This window comes from Eriocheir sinensis, chromosome 34 (assembly GCF_024679095.1).
Source record: "Eriocheir sinensis breed Jianghai 21 chromosome 34, ASM2467909v1, whole genome shotgun sequence".
In the NCBI taxonomy this organism is placed as follows: domain Eukaryota; kingdom Metazoa; phylum Arthropoda; class Malacostraca; order Decapoda; family Varunidae; genus Eriocheir; species Eriocheir sinensis.
The window spans coordinates 15,687,322-15,706,787 of NC_066542.1; the positions used below are offsets into that span (position 1 = coordinate 15,687,322).

The 19,466-nt window shown below is 40.2% G+C and overlaps 1 protein-coding gene across 4 annotated transcripts in view; it reads left to right on the forward strand.

Annotated features, from left to right (window-relative positions):
- The window catches only part of LOC127007146 (uncharacterized), an 89,866-nt gene that overhangs the window by 41,429 nt on the left and 28,971 nt on the right, over positions 1 to 19,466 (forward strand). For 3 of the 4 annotated variants that reach the window (XM_050877819.1, XM_050877818.1, XM_050877821.1), the window contains exon 2: positions 292 to 971. The exons of the other annotated variant lie outside the window; for it this stretch is intronic. In XM_050877819.1, the coding sequence (XP_050733776.1) occupies positions 908 to 971 (64 nt within the window). In that variant the 5' untranslated portion in view covers positions 292 to 907. The remainder of the gene's footprint in view (positions 1 to 291; positions 972 to 19,466) is intronic. 4 annotated transcript variants of the gene reach the window in all.

Consider the following 19,466-nt stretch of genomic DNA (forward strand, 5'->3'; position numbering starts at 1 on the left):
AAAACAAAACAAACAGTGGAGAGCAATCAGTGAGGGAAAAAGTATAAACACAAAAGGACAATCAGAATCAAAGAGTGGAAACAAAGGACGATCAATAAGCGAAAAATGGTAAAATGAAAAAAAGAAGACGGCGAGTTGGAACAAAAGAAAATAAAGGAAAGAAAAAAAAACAGACGACCATCACCAACCCATAGAGACACAGAGAATCGAATCCCCTTTGTCATGTTATCTTTCCTTCCCTTCGCTTTTGACACCTTTCTTCTTTACCTTTTTTTTTTCCTTTGCTCATAGGCTTACAGGTTTTAAAAGAGATCGATACAGAGAGAAACAGAGACATAGTAAGAAAGATTAAAGAGATAGGAAGACAAGTATATGCAGTAATGAAAGCGAGTAAGTGATTGAAGGAGAGAAAATAAGAAAGTGTGGGAGAAGAGAAAAACGAAGAAAAAAAAAGTAAAAAAACTAGAAAAATAGGAAGACAAGAAGAAAAGAGCGTGAAAAATACGAAAGAAGACAGAAAAAAGAGCTCGAACAGAGAGAGAGAGAGAGAGAGAGAGAGAGAGAGAGAGAGAGAGAGAGAGAGAAATGCTGAAAACTCACTGAGCTGAAACGAAAACAAAGACAATTCCAACAACAGCAACAACAAAAAACAAAAACACGCGACAGTAAAAAAAAAAAAAAACACCAGGAAGAAGAAGAAACACGCAAGAGACTGAAAAAAAGGCAAAAAAATAAGGAAACAGACACGAAAAGGAGAAAAAAACGGTGAATGTAAGATAGAGCGAGCGAGAGAGAGAGAGAGAGAGAGAGAGAGAGAGAGAGAGAGAGAGAGAGAGAGAGAGCGGGGTAGTCAGCAGGGATCAGCAGTCAAGCAGGCAAAGTGTGGTGCTGTCGGGGAGCGCTAAGGATGAGTGTGGCCAGAGTGCTGAGTCCCCTCCGTCTCGCTGCGCCCGAGAAAAACGGCCAACCCAGTGAGTATACACCCTATGCTCACTCCTCCCTTGCTCTGGTCCTCTTAGTTTAGCATCTCCGTGGGCTATCCTGTATTAGTTTAGCATTCTCGTGGGCTATCATGTATTAGTTTAGCATTCTCATGGGCTATCCTGTGGTCCTTTAGCATTCTCATGGGCTATCCTGTGTTAGTTTAGCATTCTCGTGGGCTATCCTGTGTTCCTTTAGCATTCTCATGGGCTATCCTGTGTTAGTTTAGCATTCTCGTGGGCTATCCTGTGTTCCTTTAGCATTCTCATGGGCTATCCTGTGTTAGTTTAGCATTCTCGTGGGCTATCCTGTGTTCCTTTAGCATTCTCATGGGCTATCCTGTGTTAGTTTAGCATTCTCATGGGCTATCCTGTGTTCCTTTAGCATTCTCATGGCTAGTTCGTGTTAGTTTAGCATTCTCGTGGGCTATCCTGTGTTCCTTTAGCATTCTCATGGGCTATCCTGTGTTAGTTTAGCATTCTCGTGGGCTATCCTGTGTTAGTTTAGCATTCTCATGGCTAGTTCGTGTTAGTTTAGCATTCTCGTGGGCTGTTTTACGTTTCTTCTGGCTATTTTTTGTTTCATTGGCAATTTATAAATGTTTGGTTGGCATTCTTATTATGGTCCACTTAGTTTAGCATTCCCGTGGGCTATCCTGTGTTAGTTTAGCATTCTCGTGGGCTGTTTTGTGGTGGTTTAGCCTTTTCGTTTACTCCCTTTGTTTGGTTCTCTTAGTTTAGCATTCCCGTGGGCAATCCTGTGTTAGTTTGGCATTCTCGTGGGCTAGATCGTGTACCTTTATCATTTTCGTGGGCTGCTTCGTGTTCCTTTAGCATTTTCGTGGGCTGCTTCGTGTTCCTTTAGCATTTTCGTGGGCTGCTTCGTGTTCCTTTAGCATTTTCGTGGGCTGCTTCGTGTTCCTTGAGCATTTTCGTGGGCTGCTTTGTTTCGTTGGCTATTTTATCTTTGTTTAGCATTCTCGTGGGCAAGTTCGTATAAGTTTAGCATTCTCGTGGGCAAGTTCGTGTTAGTTTAGCATTCTGGTTGGCTGTTTTCTGTCTCCTCGGCTATTTATGTTTGGTTAGCATACTTGTCTGTTGGCTGTTTTGTGATGGTTAAGCCTTTTCGTTGGGTAGTTTAGTTTAGTTTTGCATTCCCGGTCATTCGTTGAGTTTTGGCCAGAATATTCTTGTTTTTTGTTTCTGTTAAATTAATTAGCGTATATTATTTCTCTGCCCGCTCTTGTTTACTTGCTTATTTACTCCTGATTCTGTTTGTTGTTAGCTTTTTTTTTTTACAACAGGGGAGGAAGCAAGAACAGGAACATTTTTTTTACAAGGGAGGCACCAAGAACAGGAACATTTTTTTACAAGGGAGGGACCAAGAACAGGAACATTTTTTTACAAGGGAGGCACCAAGAACAGGAACATTTTTTTTACAAGGGAGGCACCAAGAACAGGAACATTTTTTTTACAAGGGAGGGACCAAGAACAGGAACATTTTTTTTTACAAGGGTTTACCATTTGGGGTTTGCTTTATTTTTTTGTTTGTTTACTACTGCCGCTTGATGAGTTACCGTTTACTTATTTATCTTGCTCTTTTTTATGCATTAGTTCGCTGTTTGCTGATGTTGCTACTTCTACTGTTTACTTATTAATCTTCGCCCAAAACTGATCTCTCTTTTGACCTCTCGTTCTTTCCAGTTTTGATCGGAGCAGTGCCTAGAGGGCTTTTCTGTTGTTGTTGTTGTTATTGTTTTTGCCCATGAGCTTCCTCCCTTGCTGTAAAAAAAGTAATTGCCCTTTTGTTTCTGTTACTGTATACTATCCTACTGTTTATTTCTCTTTGGGGTTAACGTATATACTGTTTGCTGTTAGTCAGGCTCTCTCTTTCTCTCTATTGGTGGAACTATCAATGCTTTTATGTGTTTAAGGTTCCCTCTGTCTGTTTGTATTTGCTGTTAAGTCATTGTTGTTTGTGTTACGTGACGATGCAGTTCACTATTGCATTTTTTTATTTGTGTTATTCTGTGTTATTCGTTCTCTCTTTCGGTGGAAGTATCAATGCTTTTGTGTTTCTGGTTCCCTCTGTTTGCCTGTTTTGTTGGTCAGTCCTTGTTGCTTGTCTGTACGTGACGATGAAGTTTACTATTATATATTTTTTTATTTGTGTTGTTCTGTGTTAGTCGTTCTCTCTTTCGGTGGAATTATCAATGATTTTGTGTTTCTGGTTCCCTCTGTTTGCCTGTTTTGTTGGTCAGTCCTTGTTGCTTGTCTGTACGTGACGATGAAGTTTACTATTATATTTTTTTTTATTTGTGTTATTCTGTGTTAGTCGTTCTCTCTTTCGGTGGAATTATCAATGATTTTATGCTTCTGGCTCCCTCTGTTCGCCTGTTGCTTGTTGGTCAGTCATTGCTTGTCTGTACGTGACGATGAAGTTTACTATTATATTTTTTTTATTTGTGTTATTCTGTGTTAGTCGTTCTCTCTTTCGGTGGAATTATCAATGATTTTATGCTTCTGGTTCCCTTTGTTCGCCTGTTGCTTGTTGGTCAGTCATTGTTGTTTGTCTGTACGTGACGATGCAACTTACTATTCCTTTATTTTTTTCATTGATAACTTTGTTTGGTTCTATGCAGCGTACATGTTTTGGCTCCTGTTTGCTGTTATTACTATCTGTTGGTGTTCCTTCAATGACCAATTACTTTCACTTTCCTTTGTCTATGTGTAGCTCTCAACATGTCTTTATCTATCTATCTATCTATCTATTTATCTATTTATCTATCTATCTACTTATCTACCTACCTGCCTACCTACTTAAAACCTACCAACCTATCTATTTATCTATTTATGTGCATATCTCTCTGTCTATTTAACTATCTATCGGTCTATCTATCTTTCTATCAACCTATCTATCTTTCTATATTTATCTAGCTGCCTATGTATCTACCAATCAATTTACCTATTTATATATGTATGTTATGTATGTATGTATCTATCTACATATGTCTGTAAGTCTATTTATCTATTTATATATCTATTTATCTATCTGTCTACCTATTTCTCTCTCTCTCTCTCTCTCTCTCTCTCTCTCTCTCTCTCTCTCTCTCTCTCTCTCTCTCTCTCTCTCTCTCTCTCCCTATCAATCTATCTATCTATCAGCTGCCTACGTCCGGCAGTTTGTATTGCTTCCCTTCGTGTCTTCTATTTTCCTTATTTTTCGTCAGTCTCTCTTTTTACTTCATTTATTTTTGACAGGACGGATAATCCCCTTAATCCCTGACCCCCAAATATTGTGTTCGATTCTTTCTGTTGCTCTTTTTTATCACTTTGTTCGGCTTCTCTTTCCCTATTTTTTGTTGTTGTTGTTGTTGTTGTTTTCCCCTCTTTGCTCTGCGATAATCCGAATTTTTTTTTTTGGCCACATATATTTGTTTTCTTTCTTTTACATTTGTGATCCTGTAATCTTCCTCTCTTCCTTTCATCTCCGCTTTCCATTGGTTTGTTTGTATTTTCATTTGTTTCGGTTCGGTTCGGTTCGGTTCTCACTGTCTCGTTTTTTTATATATATTTTCCCTTATCGCATTTCCACATTCTCTCTCTCTCTCTCTCTCTCTCTCTCTCTCTCTCTCTCTCTCTCTCTCTCTCTCTCTCTCTCTCTCTCTCTCTCTCTCTCTCTCTCTCTCTCTCTCTCTGTCTGTCTGTCTGTCTGTCTATCTATCTGTCTGTCTCTGTCTCTCTCTCTCTCTCTCTCTCTCTCTCTCTCTCTCTCTCTCTCTCTCTCTCTCTCTCTCTCTCTCTCTCTCTCTCTCTCTCTCTTTATATCCTTACTTTACATAATCTTGAATCATTGGCATCCAGAACGTCACTTATCCCTTTTATTTATTTTATCTTTTACTTTATTATCCCTCGCCTTCGCCAAACGAGGAGGTCGCTGATGTTTTAGTCCTTTTCCGTCTGCTTGTTTGTCTCTTCCTTTGCCTGTTTGTTACCTAAATACCTTAAATAAACGGTCTGACACATACCTACGAAAAACAGATGGGAGTATCCGTTAGTGAATATCTCAAGGCGATCAACTATTCGGAAAACTCAGATATAAAAAGAACTGAATGAAGGCGAATAAATGAAATAAATGAATAAAGATATGGGTAAATGAAAAACAAACTGATCGAATTACTTTTAAAACGAACATATTATTTTTCGCGGTATTTCGTTTCGTGTCAAATTCGTTGTTCACTTGTTTTCCTCGCTTCCTATGTAGCTATGTTCGTTTTCATGGTTGTATTTTGTGTTCCATATTGAATTCGTTATTGTCTTTCGTTTCCATCGATGTATTTCGCTTTCAGTATTACATTTGTTCGTCTGTAGTTTTCCAGTGTGTCGTCGTTTCTCGCTTATTTACTCGATGACAAGAATGACTGACCTATTTCTAACATCGGTAATTTCTTCTGATTTCATCGTTGTATTTTGTTTTCCATATTGCATTCGTTCGTTTTTTTTATTTTATTTCCTAGGTTGTCTTCGTTACTCTCTTATTTACTGGACGACAGGAATGACTAATCTATTTCTAAACATCGGTAATTTCTTCTGTTTTCATCGTTGTATTTTGTTTTCCATTTTGCATACGTTGTCTTTTTTTTCAAACTGTCTTCGTGTATCTCTCTCATTCACTCGATGACAGGAATGACTAACCGATTTCAAACATCCTAAGAATTTTACTAACCTATTTGAAACATCCTAATACTTTTACTAACTTATTTCAAACATTTTAAGACTTTTACTAACCTCTTTCAAACATCCGAAGACTTTACTAACCTATTTCAAACATTTTAAGACTTTTACTAACCCATTTCAGACATCCTAATACTCTTACTAACCTATTTCAAACATTCTAAGACATATACTAACCTATCTCAAGCATCCTAAGACTTTTACTAACCTATTTCAAACATCTGAAGACTTTACTAACTTATTTCAAACATTCTAAGACTTTTACTAACCTATTTCAAACATCTGAAGACTTTACTAACCTATTTCAAACATTCTAAGACTTTTACTAACCTATTTCAAACATCCGAAACCTTTTTCTGACCTATTTCATACATTTTAAGACGTTTACTAACCTATTTCAGACATCCTAAGACATTTACTAACCTATTTCAAACATCCTAAAACTTTTACTAACCTATTTCAAACATCCTAAGACTTTTACTAAACTATTTCAAACATTTTAAGACTTTTACTAACGTATTTCAAACATTCTAAGACTTTTACTAACCTATCTCAAACATTTTAAGAATTTTACTAACCTATTTTAAACATCCTAAGACTTTTACTAACCTATTTCAAACATTCAAAGACTTTTACTAACCTATTTCAAACATTCAAAGACATTTACTAATCTATTTCAGGCATCCTAAGATTTTACTAACCTACTTCAAACATTTTAAGACTTTTATTAACCAATTTCAAACATTTTAAGACTTTTACTTATCCATTTCAAACATCCGAAGACTTCTACTAACCTATTTCAAACATCCGAAGACTTTACTAACCTATTTGAGACATCATAAGACTTTTACTTACCTATTTGAGACATCCTAAGACTTTTCCTAACCCATTTCAAACAACCTAAGACTTTTACTAACCTATTTCAAACATTCTAAGACTTTCCTAACCTTTTACAAACGTCCTGAGCCTTTTATCAACCTATTTCAAACCTAAGACTTTTAACCGTTTACGACATTCAACCTAACCGAGCCTAACCTTAAACTTTTAGCTAACCTCAAACCCTTCACGTCTTAGCTGACCTCAAATTATTAACGTCTTTTACCTAACTAACCCCCTACGCAGCTGACCTCAAAACCTCAAACCAAAGAATAAACCCCTTTTGTCCAAGCACCCTTAAAAAAGAGCCGTTCGTCATTTGTTTCCCAGCCGTTGCCATCCTGTTTCTTCTCCCTATCTGTGTTTGTTTATTCACCCCTTCACGTTCGCTTTTCCCTCCATGCAGGTTTTATAACAGGGCGTAAAGGGGTGGACAGCTTATGAATTAAAAACTAGTATTCAGAGAGGGGGAAACAGCGCACGAGGGGGAAAGTGATTACTGGAAGCCGTGTTGTGTGAGATGAAAGGGAAAGGGAAAGTGAAGAAGAAACTTGGAATCATGTAGCATGGGAGATGATACAGATAGAGGGGAAAAAATGAGACTATGAGGAAAAGGAGAAAAAAGGGAGATGTTTACTGGCGGGCGTGTTGTGAGATGAAAGGGGAAAAAGAGGGAGATGGATACAAAAAAAACTTGGGATCATGAAGAATGGGAGATGATACAGAAAGAGGGGAAAAATTTAGACTATGAGGAAAAGGAGAAAAAAGGGAGATGTTTACTGGCGGGCGTGTTGTGAGATGAAAGGGGAAAAAGAGGGAGATGGATACAAAAAAACTTGGGATCATGAAGAATGAGAGATGATACAGAAAGAGGGGGAAAAAAAATAGACTATGAGGAAAAGGAGAAAAAAGGGAGATGCTTAATGGCGGGCGTGTTGTGAGGAAAAGGGGAAAAGAAGATCAAAATAAGGGGAACAGGGAAAAAAAACTTTGGATTATGAAGAATGGGAAATGATACAGAAAGAGGGGAAAATTGGGATTATGAGAAAAAGAAAAAAAAAGGAAAATGGATGTCCGGATGCTGTGTTATATGAAATGAAAGAGGAAAAAGAGGGAGGTCGGAATAAAGGAAAGTGGGAAAAATGGGATGATGAGGTAAAGGGAAACGAGGGAGATGATGCAGGAAAAGGGAAAAAGAATAGAAATTATGAGGAAAAGAAAAAAAGAAGGATATGGTTACTGGATGCCGTATTGAGTATTGAAAGGGGAAAAGAGAGAGAGAGAGATCGAAATAAGGGTAATTGAAAAAAATAGGATTATGAGAAAAAGGGGAAATAAGGGAGATGATACAGAAAAAAAGGGAAAAATCGAGATTATGAGGAAAAAAAATAGGAACATGGTTACTAACAGGCGTTTTGTGAAAGGAAAGGGGAAAAAAAAGGAGATGGAAATAAGGAATAGAAAAAAAAACTTGCGATTATGTGGAATAAGGGGAAACATGGGAGACGATACAGAAGGAGGGGGAAAAAATTAGAATTATGAGAAATAGGAAAAAAAAGAGGAAAATGGTTACTGGCAGGCGTGTTGTATGAGGAAAAGGGAAAAAGAGGATGATAAAGAAAGAAGGGGGAAAGTTGAGATTATGGTAAAAAGGAAAAAAAAGGAAGATGGGTTTTGGCAGGCGCTTTGTGTGAGGAAGAGGGAAAATGGGAGAGATGATAAAGAAAAGTGGGAAACAAAATTGTGATTATGAGGAAAAGGGGAAAAAAAGAGCAGAGGGAAATGGTAAAGAAGAAAAAGAAAGGGGAAAAAATTGGGTTTATGAAGAAAAAGAAAAAGAGAGACGACAGAGGGGAAAAAAATGGGAATGAGAAGGGAAAAAGAGAAAGAGAAAAAAGAAAGAAATTTGGGCATATGAGGAAGGAGAAAAAAAAGAAAGATGGCAAAGAAATAAAAGAAAAGAAACTTGGGATTATGAGAAATGGGTAAAGATGGTGAAAGAGAGAGTAAAAGAGATGCAAAGGAGATGGAAGAAGAGATGATAAAGACGGTTCAAAGAAAAGGTACATAAATAATATAAACGGGGAAACAATACGAGAGATTATAATTATTAGTTTTATCGCCGATTTCATTAACGCTGTGTGCTAAAGGGAATGGGGTGTTGGGATGAGCCTGTTAATTAAAAGGGATCCGGGAGTGTTTATATTATGGAGGGTTACGTGTGAAAGGGTTTTGATTCCTTATTGAAGCTATGGAGACCTGGGTTAGTTATTACAATGTTAGCATTTTTGTTACCCGATGAAAATCTATACAGAATAATAATAAAAAATTAAAAAAAATCCTACGGCTGAAAGTTCGTACCATTATTCTTACCATTAAACAGAAACTTAATATTTTTCATTCCTGAGAAATAGCAAAATATATAGTGATGAAAGGTGGTGAAGGAAACACGGGCTAGGGAACGAGTGTTTACTCCTGACTAGTTTCGCTTTAGTGGGCTTCTTCAGAGGAATGATTATTATTCTTATTCCTCTGAAGAAGCCCACTAAGGCGAAACTAGTCAGGAGTAAATACTCGTTCCCAAGCTCGTGTTTCCTTCACCACCTTTCATCACTTGTCATAACGTCTACACAAAATATATAGTGTTAACTCATTGCATGCAACTTGCCCCATACGCGGGTCATGTTGTTGCAGACCACGGGATAAGTTGTTACAAATATGAAATGGAAAAGCTTTATTACGAACACCAGTCAGCAATTCAAAGTAGGTAATACAATGAATTATTAAGTAAAGAAACATACTTTCCGATCAAGTGATAACAGGAAAACTTATAAACAGAATAAAACTTGCTCAAGATTAATAATGATCTGTAACAAGTGCTGATCCTTCCTCCTTCACGTTAGCTAACCTCAAACTCTTCACGTCTTAGCTGACCTCAAATCATCAACGTCATTCACCCAACTAACCCCCTCTCTCTCTCTTTTATCCACCACTTGTATCACAGAGTGGTATACACAACAATCATCCCCAATTGTACATTCTTTGCATTCTACACCTTGTAATAACTAGCCCCGACCCGACCTTTTTACTTTCCGACGCAATTTAGGTCATGCAATCAAACTCTTGAAAACAATGTCTACACGTAAATCAAGCATGAAGACAGCAATCTCAAATAATCAAGTGAGGTTAACTGTGTTATGCTTTCTTCAAGGTGCATGAAGATCTACTTAAAAGCGAGAATAATTACTAAAGAGGTCTAAAATCGGTTTTCTTGCCCTAGCTGCAGAGGCTTGTCCGAGGTGGCCTGCAGCTTATGTACTATGTAGCCAATGGTGCCGCATGCGTGCAGCTAGCCTTGGTCTCCCCTATACTTCCCAGAAAGGCTATTACAGTGTCAGTGTTTGATGTGTAACGAAGGAATTGCAAGTAAAAAAATATCGTTGAATGTATATGTATGTATAGTGACCGCAGTGACGACGATGATGAAGCCGAGGAAGAAGAGGATGAGGATAGGGATAAAGAAAAGGAAGAGATTATATAAACATGTCACTACTTACACATAATCCACTTTACGTAACACTTCACTTCAATACCTTAGGCTCAGAGGATGATAAAGAGGAGGGAGGATAATTTATAATGTCATACCCAAGGCAGGATCACTATTACGAAACACTCCTCTTCAATACCTTACGCCCATGAATGGGATTCGAACCCTGGATTGGCAGATCAAAGAGTCGTGAATTTTGTATCGCTGAGCCACCCAGAGCACAGAGCCACCAAGAACATTCCTCTCCTTCCCTTCCCTTCGTTTCCAATACCCTCCGCCAATGGACGAGATTTGAACTCAGGATTAGCAGATCAGAAGTTGCGACCCTTTGTATTGTTGAGCCACCCAGCGGACAGAGCCTCCAAGACCCTTCCTATCTTTCCCTTCCCTCCCCTCTCCTCCCCTCACCTTCCTCCCCTTCCCTCCCCTCCCTCCCTTTCCAATCCCTTACGCAAATGGACGAGTTCCGAACCCAGGATTAGCAGTTCAAAAGTCGTGAGCTTTGTATCGCGCTGAACCACCCAGAGCTCAGAGCCTCCAAGACCGTTCCTCCCCTCCCCATCCCTTCACTTCACTCCCCTTCCTCCCCTCCCTTCCTTTCCAATCCCTTACGCCAATGGACGAGTTTCAAACTTAGGATTAGCAGGTCAGAAGTCATGATCTCTGTATTGTGTAAGACCTTTCCGATCTTTTCCTCCCCTCCCCTCCCTTCCTTTTCAATCTCTTACGCCAATGGACGAGGTTTGAACTTAGGATGAGCAGGTTAGAAGTTGTGACCTTTGTATTATTGAGCCACTCAGCGCCCAGAGCCCCTGAGATCCTTCCTCCCCTTCCCGCCCCTTTCTCCCGTGCCCTCCCATTCCCTTCCCACAGTCTGTCAACAGTTCCCTTGTATTCCCTCTCGACTGTGCCAACTTTTCCAATCATAACTTGCGGCCATTACTCTCATCCGGAACCTCCTGCGCTCACACACACACACACACACACACACACACACACACACACACACACAAACACACACTACACGCACACACGCACCCACACACACCTCCTCTTCCCTTTGAATCGGGGCCTCCGCTCTCATAATATTGCTTTAAAGGGGAGAGAAGAGAAGAGAGGCAACAGGATGGGGCGACCGGCCGGCGTTTGGAAGACAGGGACGAGAAAGCTTGGAAGATCAGGCGACAAAGAGTGTGTGTTGACTCATGACGAGGTTGCCTGCTTCTTTTTTTTTATTTTTTTACAGCAGAGGAGACAGTGCAAGGGCGTAAAACATAGAAAGCAATAATGAAAAAAAAAGAAAGCCCGCTACTTACTGCTACTACTGCCTTAATCTTTTCCTCAGTGATCTGCGGAACACCTTTAAGCACTTTATGTATGTACGCGCGTTCAGTTCAATAGTAAAGCAACATAATAACGGTCAAGGCAATTTTCAAAGCAGTGAATCATTGTCACTCCCTCTGCTTGTTTTTGAAGGAGCACCGCCTGGCAGGCTTTTTCGTGTTTCCTTTGTTTAGTATACCTTTGAGTAGTTTTCTTTACTGTATAAAAACCAACTCATATGGAGTATGCATCTCACGTGTGGGGCGGCTCCACTCACACAGCTCTCCTGGACAGAGTGGAGTCTAAGCTTCTTCGTCTCATCAGCTCTCCTCCTCTTACTGATAGTCTTCTACCTCTTAAATTCCGCCGCCATGTTGCCTCTCTTTCTATCTTCTGTCGATATTTTCACGCTGACTGCTCTTCTGAACTTGCTAACTGCATGCCTGCCCCCCTCGAGCGGCCCCGCTGCACTCGACTGTCCACTCTTGCTCATCCCTATACTGTCCAAACGCCTTATGCAAGAGTTAACCAGCATCTTAACTCTTTCATCCCTTACACTGGTAAACTCTGGAACAGCCTTCCTTCGTCTGTACTTCCTCCTGCCTATGACTTACCTCCTTCAAGAAGAGTGTATCAAGACACATCTCCACCCAAAATTGATCTCTCTTTTGGTTACTCTATACTATCTTCTGTTGTGGGAGCGGCGAGTAGCGGGCTTTTTTTGTACACTCTTTTCGTTGCCCTTGTGCCGACTTTTTTGTTGTAAAAAAAAAAAACTATTTCTGCCGGAAGGACGACTCGGCTTGAGAGAAAATAAAAATCTCCGGCCGATGTCTGTACTGCATCACATCGCATGGCAGACTTAAACTGCTTTGTATATTTCGAGTTACTGCTAATAGTGACCCCCAGGAATTCAGCCCCAACGCAAATTGATGATGATGAACACGATAAACAGAATGAGTTCCAGCACAGGTCTTTGCAGTATTCCGCTAGTGACGAAGAGCCACTTGAAAGCTTGTCCAATGAGTAAAATTCGTTTTCTCCTGGTAAGCCAATCTCTTATCCACGAAGGAGGAGGAGGAGGAGGAGGAGGGGTAAGAGCTGCAGTAGAGTGGGATTTGAAGTGGAGTGAAGTGAATGAAAAGGATGCAGAAGAAAGAAGGAAAAGGAGAGTGACTGAAGAAAAACCGAAACTGGCAAGGAGGACAAGAAGACAGTAAGGAGCGGGAGAAGAAAAAGAAGGATGCTTGGAACTTTTTACTTTTTATTTCCTTTTTATCTTTTACTTTATCTTCAACTTTCTTTACTTCTAAACTATACTTCTTCTTTACGTTCTTTTCCTCTTCTTCCAGCCATCCCTTTGCTCTTCTCCCTTCACCTCTTCACTGCACGAATACGAAGATTAGGAAGAAGCGAAAAGAGGATCAAGAGAAGAAGTAGAGGCAGAGAGATATAGAAAACGAGAAACAAAAGACGGGAGAAGATAAGGAAAGCGAGAGCCAAGAATCCCAAGAAAGATCAGAGGAGTGGGATCGTAATCTCTTTACTTAGGTTCGAAGGGTATAAGTGTTCGTCTCTCGATCTTTCTTAACCCTAGAACGCTAACCATGGGTATGAGGTACCCGGAGCGAATGACGTCAATGCAAATGTGTACGGTTCCCGTGCTCTGAGGGTGCCCACCTCCTCAGTAGCTTCATGTGCCCGCTTGACAGTGTAAGGGAAGGTCACGTCGTCTCGCTCTCTCTGCTCACCTCTGTTGTAGGCTTACGTTTGGGTACGTCATACCCATGGTTAGTGATACAGGATGTTGTCCACATCCCCATGATAGTGAATACGCACATTTTTAGTGATCACCTGTGCAGTGGGTCACAGGACCTGGGAGGCCGTACGAGAAGTTTGGAAAGGCTTTTTTTTTTTATGAATTTTTTTAAATTTTTGAAAATTTTTCCTATTTTTAGTAACATTTTTCAGTACCTGATTTTCATATTAAAAGAATACTTTTTCAGTTCTTCTTATTGTTAAGTCAAGGTAAAAAGCTTGAAGTCCCTTCATGTAATTTTATTTCATTAAAGCTTTACATTTAATATTTTTCCTTTTTTTTTCAAAATCGGGTATGATATACCCATGGTTAGTGGTGGTGTGACTTTTTTTGAAGGTTAGTGTTCTAGGGTTAAGGTGGATTCTCGACTTGATCCGACTTGAACCCTGAAATAGTTTGTCTCTTCCTCCCGCTAAATCGGAGTTGTGAAATGGAGAAGTTATTGACGTTCTGTTGCTTTTTTTTATGACTTGCTGACGTTTCTCTCTCTCTCTCTCTCTCTCTCTCTCTCTCTCTCTCTCTCTCTCTCTCTCTCTCTCTCTCTCTCTCTCTCTCTCTCTCTCTCTCTCTCTCTCTCTCTCTCTCTCTCTCTCTCTCTCTGTCTCTGTCTCTGTCTCTCTCTCTCTCTATCTCTCTCTCTCTCTCTCTCTCTCTCTCTCTCTCTCTCTCTCTCTCTCTCTCTCTGTCTCTGTCTCTGTTCTCTGTCTCTCTCTGTTCTCTATCTATGTTCTCTCTCTCTCTCTCTCTCTCTCTCTCTCTCTCTCTCTCTCTCTCTCTCTCTCTCTCTCTCTCTCTCTCTCTCTCTCTCTCTCTCTCTCTCTCTCTCTCTCTCTCTTTTGTCTCTCTCTCTCTCTCTCTCTCTCTCTCTCTCTCTCTCTCTCTCTCTCTCTCTCTCTCTCTCTCTCTCTCTCTCTCTCTCTCTCTCTCTCTCTCTCTCTCTCTCTCTCTCTCTCTCTCTCTCTCTCTCTCTCTCTCTTCTGTCTGTTATTTATCGTTGTTTATCGCGTATTTATTTTCTTCCTTACATTTTAGAGCCATCAGTTTGTTTGTTTGTTCGTTTTTTTATTCCAGCGTATATTTTACCGAACCTGCTACATGTTTTTTCTTTCCCTTGCAATTAATGTCCATCAATCAGTGTTCTTTTCTTTTAAACATTTATATTTATTTTACGCATCGCTGTTTTTTTGTTTGTTTCTTGCACCTTTTTACGTATAATTGCTTCTAACGATGAGCAATATGTGTTGGAATTAGCTGAGCATTTAGTCTCCCATTCAGTTTTATTTCATTTATTGCTTCCTCTAACACGTAATACCACCAAGGCAGTTTTGTACAGAGCGCTTTCTTCAACACAGCACTATCTCCACCCGAAATTGACCTCTCTTTTGGCCACTCTTTACTTTTAGCGATTAGCGGGGCTTTTTTTCTATACTTTCTTTGTTGTTGTTGCCCTTGAGCTGCTTCCTTTCCTGAATAAAAGAAAATCGTATAATAACATCAGCCGACCGATTGTGTTTGCTTTTTTTTTGTATGTGTGTATTGTTTTCTGGTGTTGATTATCTTCCCTTCAGTATAATAACAACAATAAACAGGCAGCTTTAATATCAATAGCACCATCAGAATGTGCTTATTGTTGCCTGATTATAGACGCTTTGAACTCCATAAAAAAGAAACAAAAGTCGATCGTGTGGGTTGACTGTACTCGTGTTTTTGGCATCTATTATCACTAAGCTTTAATATTAACAGCACCCGGAGAATGTCTATTATTGCCTGTTTATAGACGCTTTGAACTCCATAAAAAAGAAACAAAAGTCGATCGTGTGGGTTGACTGTACTCGTGTTTTTGCCATCTATTATGACTAAGCTTTAATATTAACAGCACCCGCAGAGTGTCTATTATTGCCTGTTTATGGACGCTTTGAACATCATAATAAAGTAACAAAAGCCGATCGTGTGGGTTGTTTGTATCTACTTGCGTGTTTTTGGCGACTGTTTTCCTCATTCTCGTAACAAAAATTTACTAGGCTTTAATATCAACACCAATACTAGAGGCTCTTTATTGCCTGTTTATAGACGCGGTGAACGTAAACAGAAAGTAACAAAAGACGATCGTATATGTGTGTGGCGTTTCTCTCCTCATGTTTCTGGTATTTATATTTCTGGTATTTATATTCTTGATCCCAATAACACACACAAAAAAAAAATCACGGAGCTTTCATGTCAATAGCAAAAGAAAGTAACAAAAGATGATCGTATGTGTGTTGCGTTTCTTTCCTCATGTTTCTGGTATTTATATTTTTTATCCTAGCAACACACACAAAAAATGTCAACAGCAAAAGAAAGTAACAAAAGACGATCGTATGTGTGTTACGTTTTTCTCCTCATGTTTCTGGTATTTATATATTTGATCCTTGGAACACGTATACAGACAACAATCGCGGAGTTTTTGTGTCAACAGCAACATAAAGTAACACAAGCTGATCATGTGTGTGTTGTGTCTTTGGGTCTGTGTTTCTAGTGTTTATATATTCTTGATCTTAGTAACACAAACATAAATATCACGGTCTCTGTTTCTAGCGAGCGAAGGAGCGGCATAGGCATAGTCGTATATATATATATATATATATATATATATATATATATATATATATATATATATATATATATATATATATATATATATATATATATATATTTGACAAGGCTTTCGTAGGAGTTGTGGGCATTTCCAGGGGTAGTTTTAAGACCCTGGTGGACTTTCCTAGGAGTTATGGCATTTCCAGGGATAGTTTTAAGATCCAGATAGACTTTCGTAGGAGTTATGGGCCTTTCCAGGGGTAGTTTTATGACCCTGGTGGACTTTCGTAGGATTATGGGCCTTTCCAGGGGTAGTTTTATGAACCTGGTGGACTTTCGTAGGAGTTATAGGCATTTACAGGGGTAGTTTTATGACCCAGGTGGGCTTTCGTAGGAGTTATGGGCATTTCCAGCGGTAGTTTTATGAACGTGGGCATTCGTAGGAGTTATGGGGATTTCCAGGGGTAGTTTTAAGACCCTGATAGGCTTTCGTAGGAGTTATGGGCCTTTCTGTGGGTAGTTTTATGATCCTGGTGGCTGTTTGACCCCTATTCTGTACCATGAACGTAAAAGAACACTCATGAGTAACCGGGCGATCTCCTGTTTGGCCTTTAGAGATAGCTGATGTAAGAAGCAAGTGTTTGAGAGTACCGACCCAGCTCAATGATTTCCTCCCAAGGGCCTCGTGACCTTATGCAACACACGGCCGTAACGCGCAACACTGTCCTGCAACTGCCGTGTAATTACAACGGGAACACACGGCGTAATTAATCCTCACATACATCCTCCTCCTCCTCCTCCTCCTCCTCCTCCTCCTGCTGGTGTTAGGGCGACTCCGGCTTGATTACAACACTACAACCACGGCTTAGAACAGGTGCAGCTTAATTAATTCTCGTATATCACCTGTCTGGTATGCAAGCCTTCTCACGCTCGCTAATGATGGGGAGTATTAATGTTATTACTATTATAACTATTAACATTATTATTATTATTATTATTATTATTATTATTATTATTATTATTATTATTATTATTATTATTATTATTGTTATTATTATTATTATTATTATTATTATTATTATTATTAGTAGTAGTAGTAGTAGTAGTAGTAGTAGTAGTAGTAGTAGTAGTAGTAGTAGTAGTAGCAGTAGTAGTAAGAAAAGGAGGAGGAAAAGGAGGAGGAAAAGGAGGAGGAAGAGGAGGAGGATGACCAGGAGTAATAAGAGAAGGAGGAAGAGGAGAAGGAGGAGGAGGAGGAGGAAAAGGAGGAGGAGGAGGAGGAGGAGGAGGAGGAGGAGGAGAAGTAGCAGTAGTATACTTATGAGAGCTAATGATACCTACTAATTACCATCAATTAATCTTACCTGATCCATAAGCTCCACTTCTCCCATCTCGAAGCCATCACCCACTTGTAATGTCCTCTTAAGTACCCGCCAGGTGGTTACTGTTTTCCTGAAGGAGAAAGATGAAACAGCTTATCTATCAGAAACTTAACCTAACCTAACCTAACGTATCGTAACCTAACCTGACCTAACCTGACCTAACCTAACCTAACCTAATCTAACGTAACCTAACCTAACCTAACGTAACCTGACCTAACCTAACCTGATCTAACGTAACCTAACCTAACCTAACGTAACCAATGATTCGATACACATGTAGGGAATGGGAACGGGCTGCTGCATAAGGTTAACCAATGACACGACTGGGAGGGTATGAAGGGAGTGCATCCATCATATTAATAACCGAGGTAAAGGGGGAAAAAAAAGGGAAGGGGATTTTCCATCAGTCCATCCAATAACATGATGCAGAAGGAAAGGTTATTGGTGGAGTCTCGTGTGTGGCATCCCTCTCCACCCTTCTCATCTATCAAAATTAACCTCTGAAGTCCACCCTGTGTCCACCCTACCTTATCCACCCATCTCTGCAGGCCACCAAACATCCACTCTTCTCTTCTCTCCATCCACTTCCATCCACCCTCCTCCTCTATCTACCTCTGCACTCCACCCTGCATCCAACCTTCTCTCTTCATCCACCTCTGCACTTCACCCTACATCCACCCTTCTCCTCTCTTCATCCACCACTGCACTTCATCCACCCTCCTCCTCTATCCACCTCTGCACTCTCTCCTTCCCCTCTTTTCATCTCTCTTCATCCACCTCTGCACTTCACCCTACATCCACCCTTCTCCTCTCTTCATCTACCACTGCACTTCATCCACCCTCCTCCTCTATCCACCTCTGCACTCTCTCCTTCCCCTCTCTTCATCCACCTCTATACTCCAGCCTACATCCGCCCTGCTCCTCTATCCACCTCTGCAGCCTCTTCCCCTTAACGAAACTATTCTTTTAATTCTGTAAGCGTGTTTTGTTTTTTCCATATCGCTTTCATTTCGTAATTGTTCCGTATTTATCTTTCCAAGTGCAATATCTAGTTCTGGGTAATATTTTTCGTTGACTGCGCTCGTCAATACTCTACGTTATTTTCTCTCCACCCGAGCTTATATGTTTGATTAATTGCCATAATCGCCTGCGTTCTTTTCTCTCTCTCTCCTCCGGTGCACTTTTTTATGCCTTCCATTCATCCCTTACTGACAGACGCCCACGCCGAGCTAATCTGAGCTCTCTATGTTTGTTTTCATACGATTCGAAGTAAAAATCTCTTTCTTTCTTCATATTTTTTTTCTTTCCTTTGTTCTCTCTCTCTCTCTCTCTCTCTCTCTCTCTCTCTCTCTCTCTCTCTCTCTCTCTCTCTCTCTCTCTCTCTCTCTCTCTCTCTCTCTCTCTCTCTCTCTCTCTCTCTCTCTCTTGCCCTATCTATCTCTATCTCTGTTATTTCTGTCTTGCTGGGTCTCTGTCTCTAGTATACACACACACACACACACACACACACACACACGTACATACACAAAAAAAGGCTTATATTCTTTTTGATGGGATTAGTCTCTCTCTCTCTCTCTCTCTCTCTCTCTCTCTCTCTCTCTCTCTCTCTCTCTCTCTCAGAACACATTTGTGGCGCGGGGGACTAAAATAACGCGAGCCGAGTGTAGGTTGAACTTTTTTTTCTTCTGTTCGTTGGCAGTAAAATTAAGAGCCAAAAATAACCGGCGTGATGCAAGGCTAATGAGTTTTTGCAATCGTCACGCACTTAAAATGAAGAGCAGACAGACGAACACACGTACACACACATAAAAAGGGTGGTGTGACGCAAGTTCTGAGTTGGGGATAGCAAAATATCCTCATCGACTCAAAATGAAGATGAAACACACACACTCACGCACATGCATACTAAAAAAAAAAGACTGTGAATGGACCGTATTGGCTATATAGGCAGCGCCACACGTGGCCACTCAGTGAACTGTCAAAGCAGTACATTCCATAGAACTCAAGTTATGTACTAGAGTGCGTCTGAGGCTGCCTCCAGGATACAATTAAAATAAGGCCTTGGTGCCACCACCGCTCCAAGCAAATGACTACACAAACTTTACTCCTACCAGATTTCCTGACTCTACTATTTGACATGGAAAAAAACTGAATCGGGTAGGAGTGAAGTGTGTGCAATCATCGGTTTGGGGCGAAGGCGGCATCATGGCTGAGACAGCCTCAGACGCACT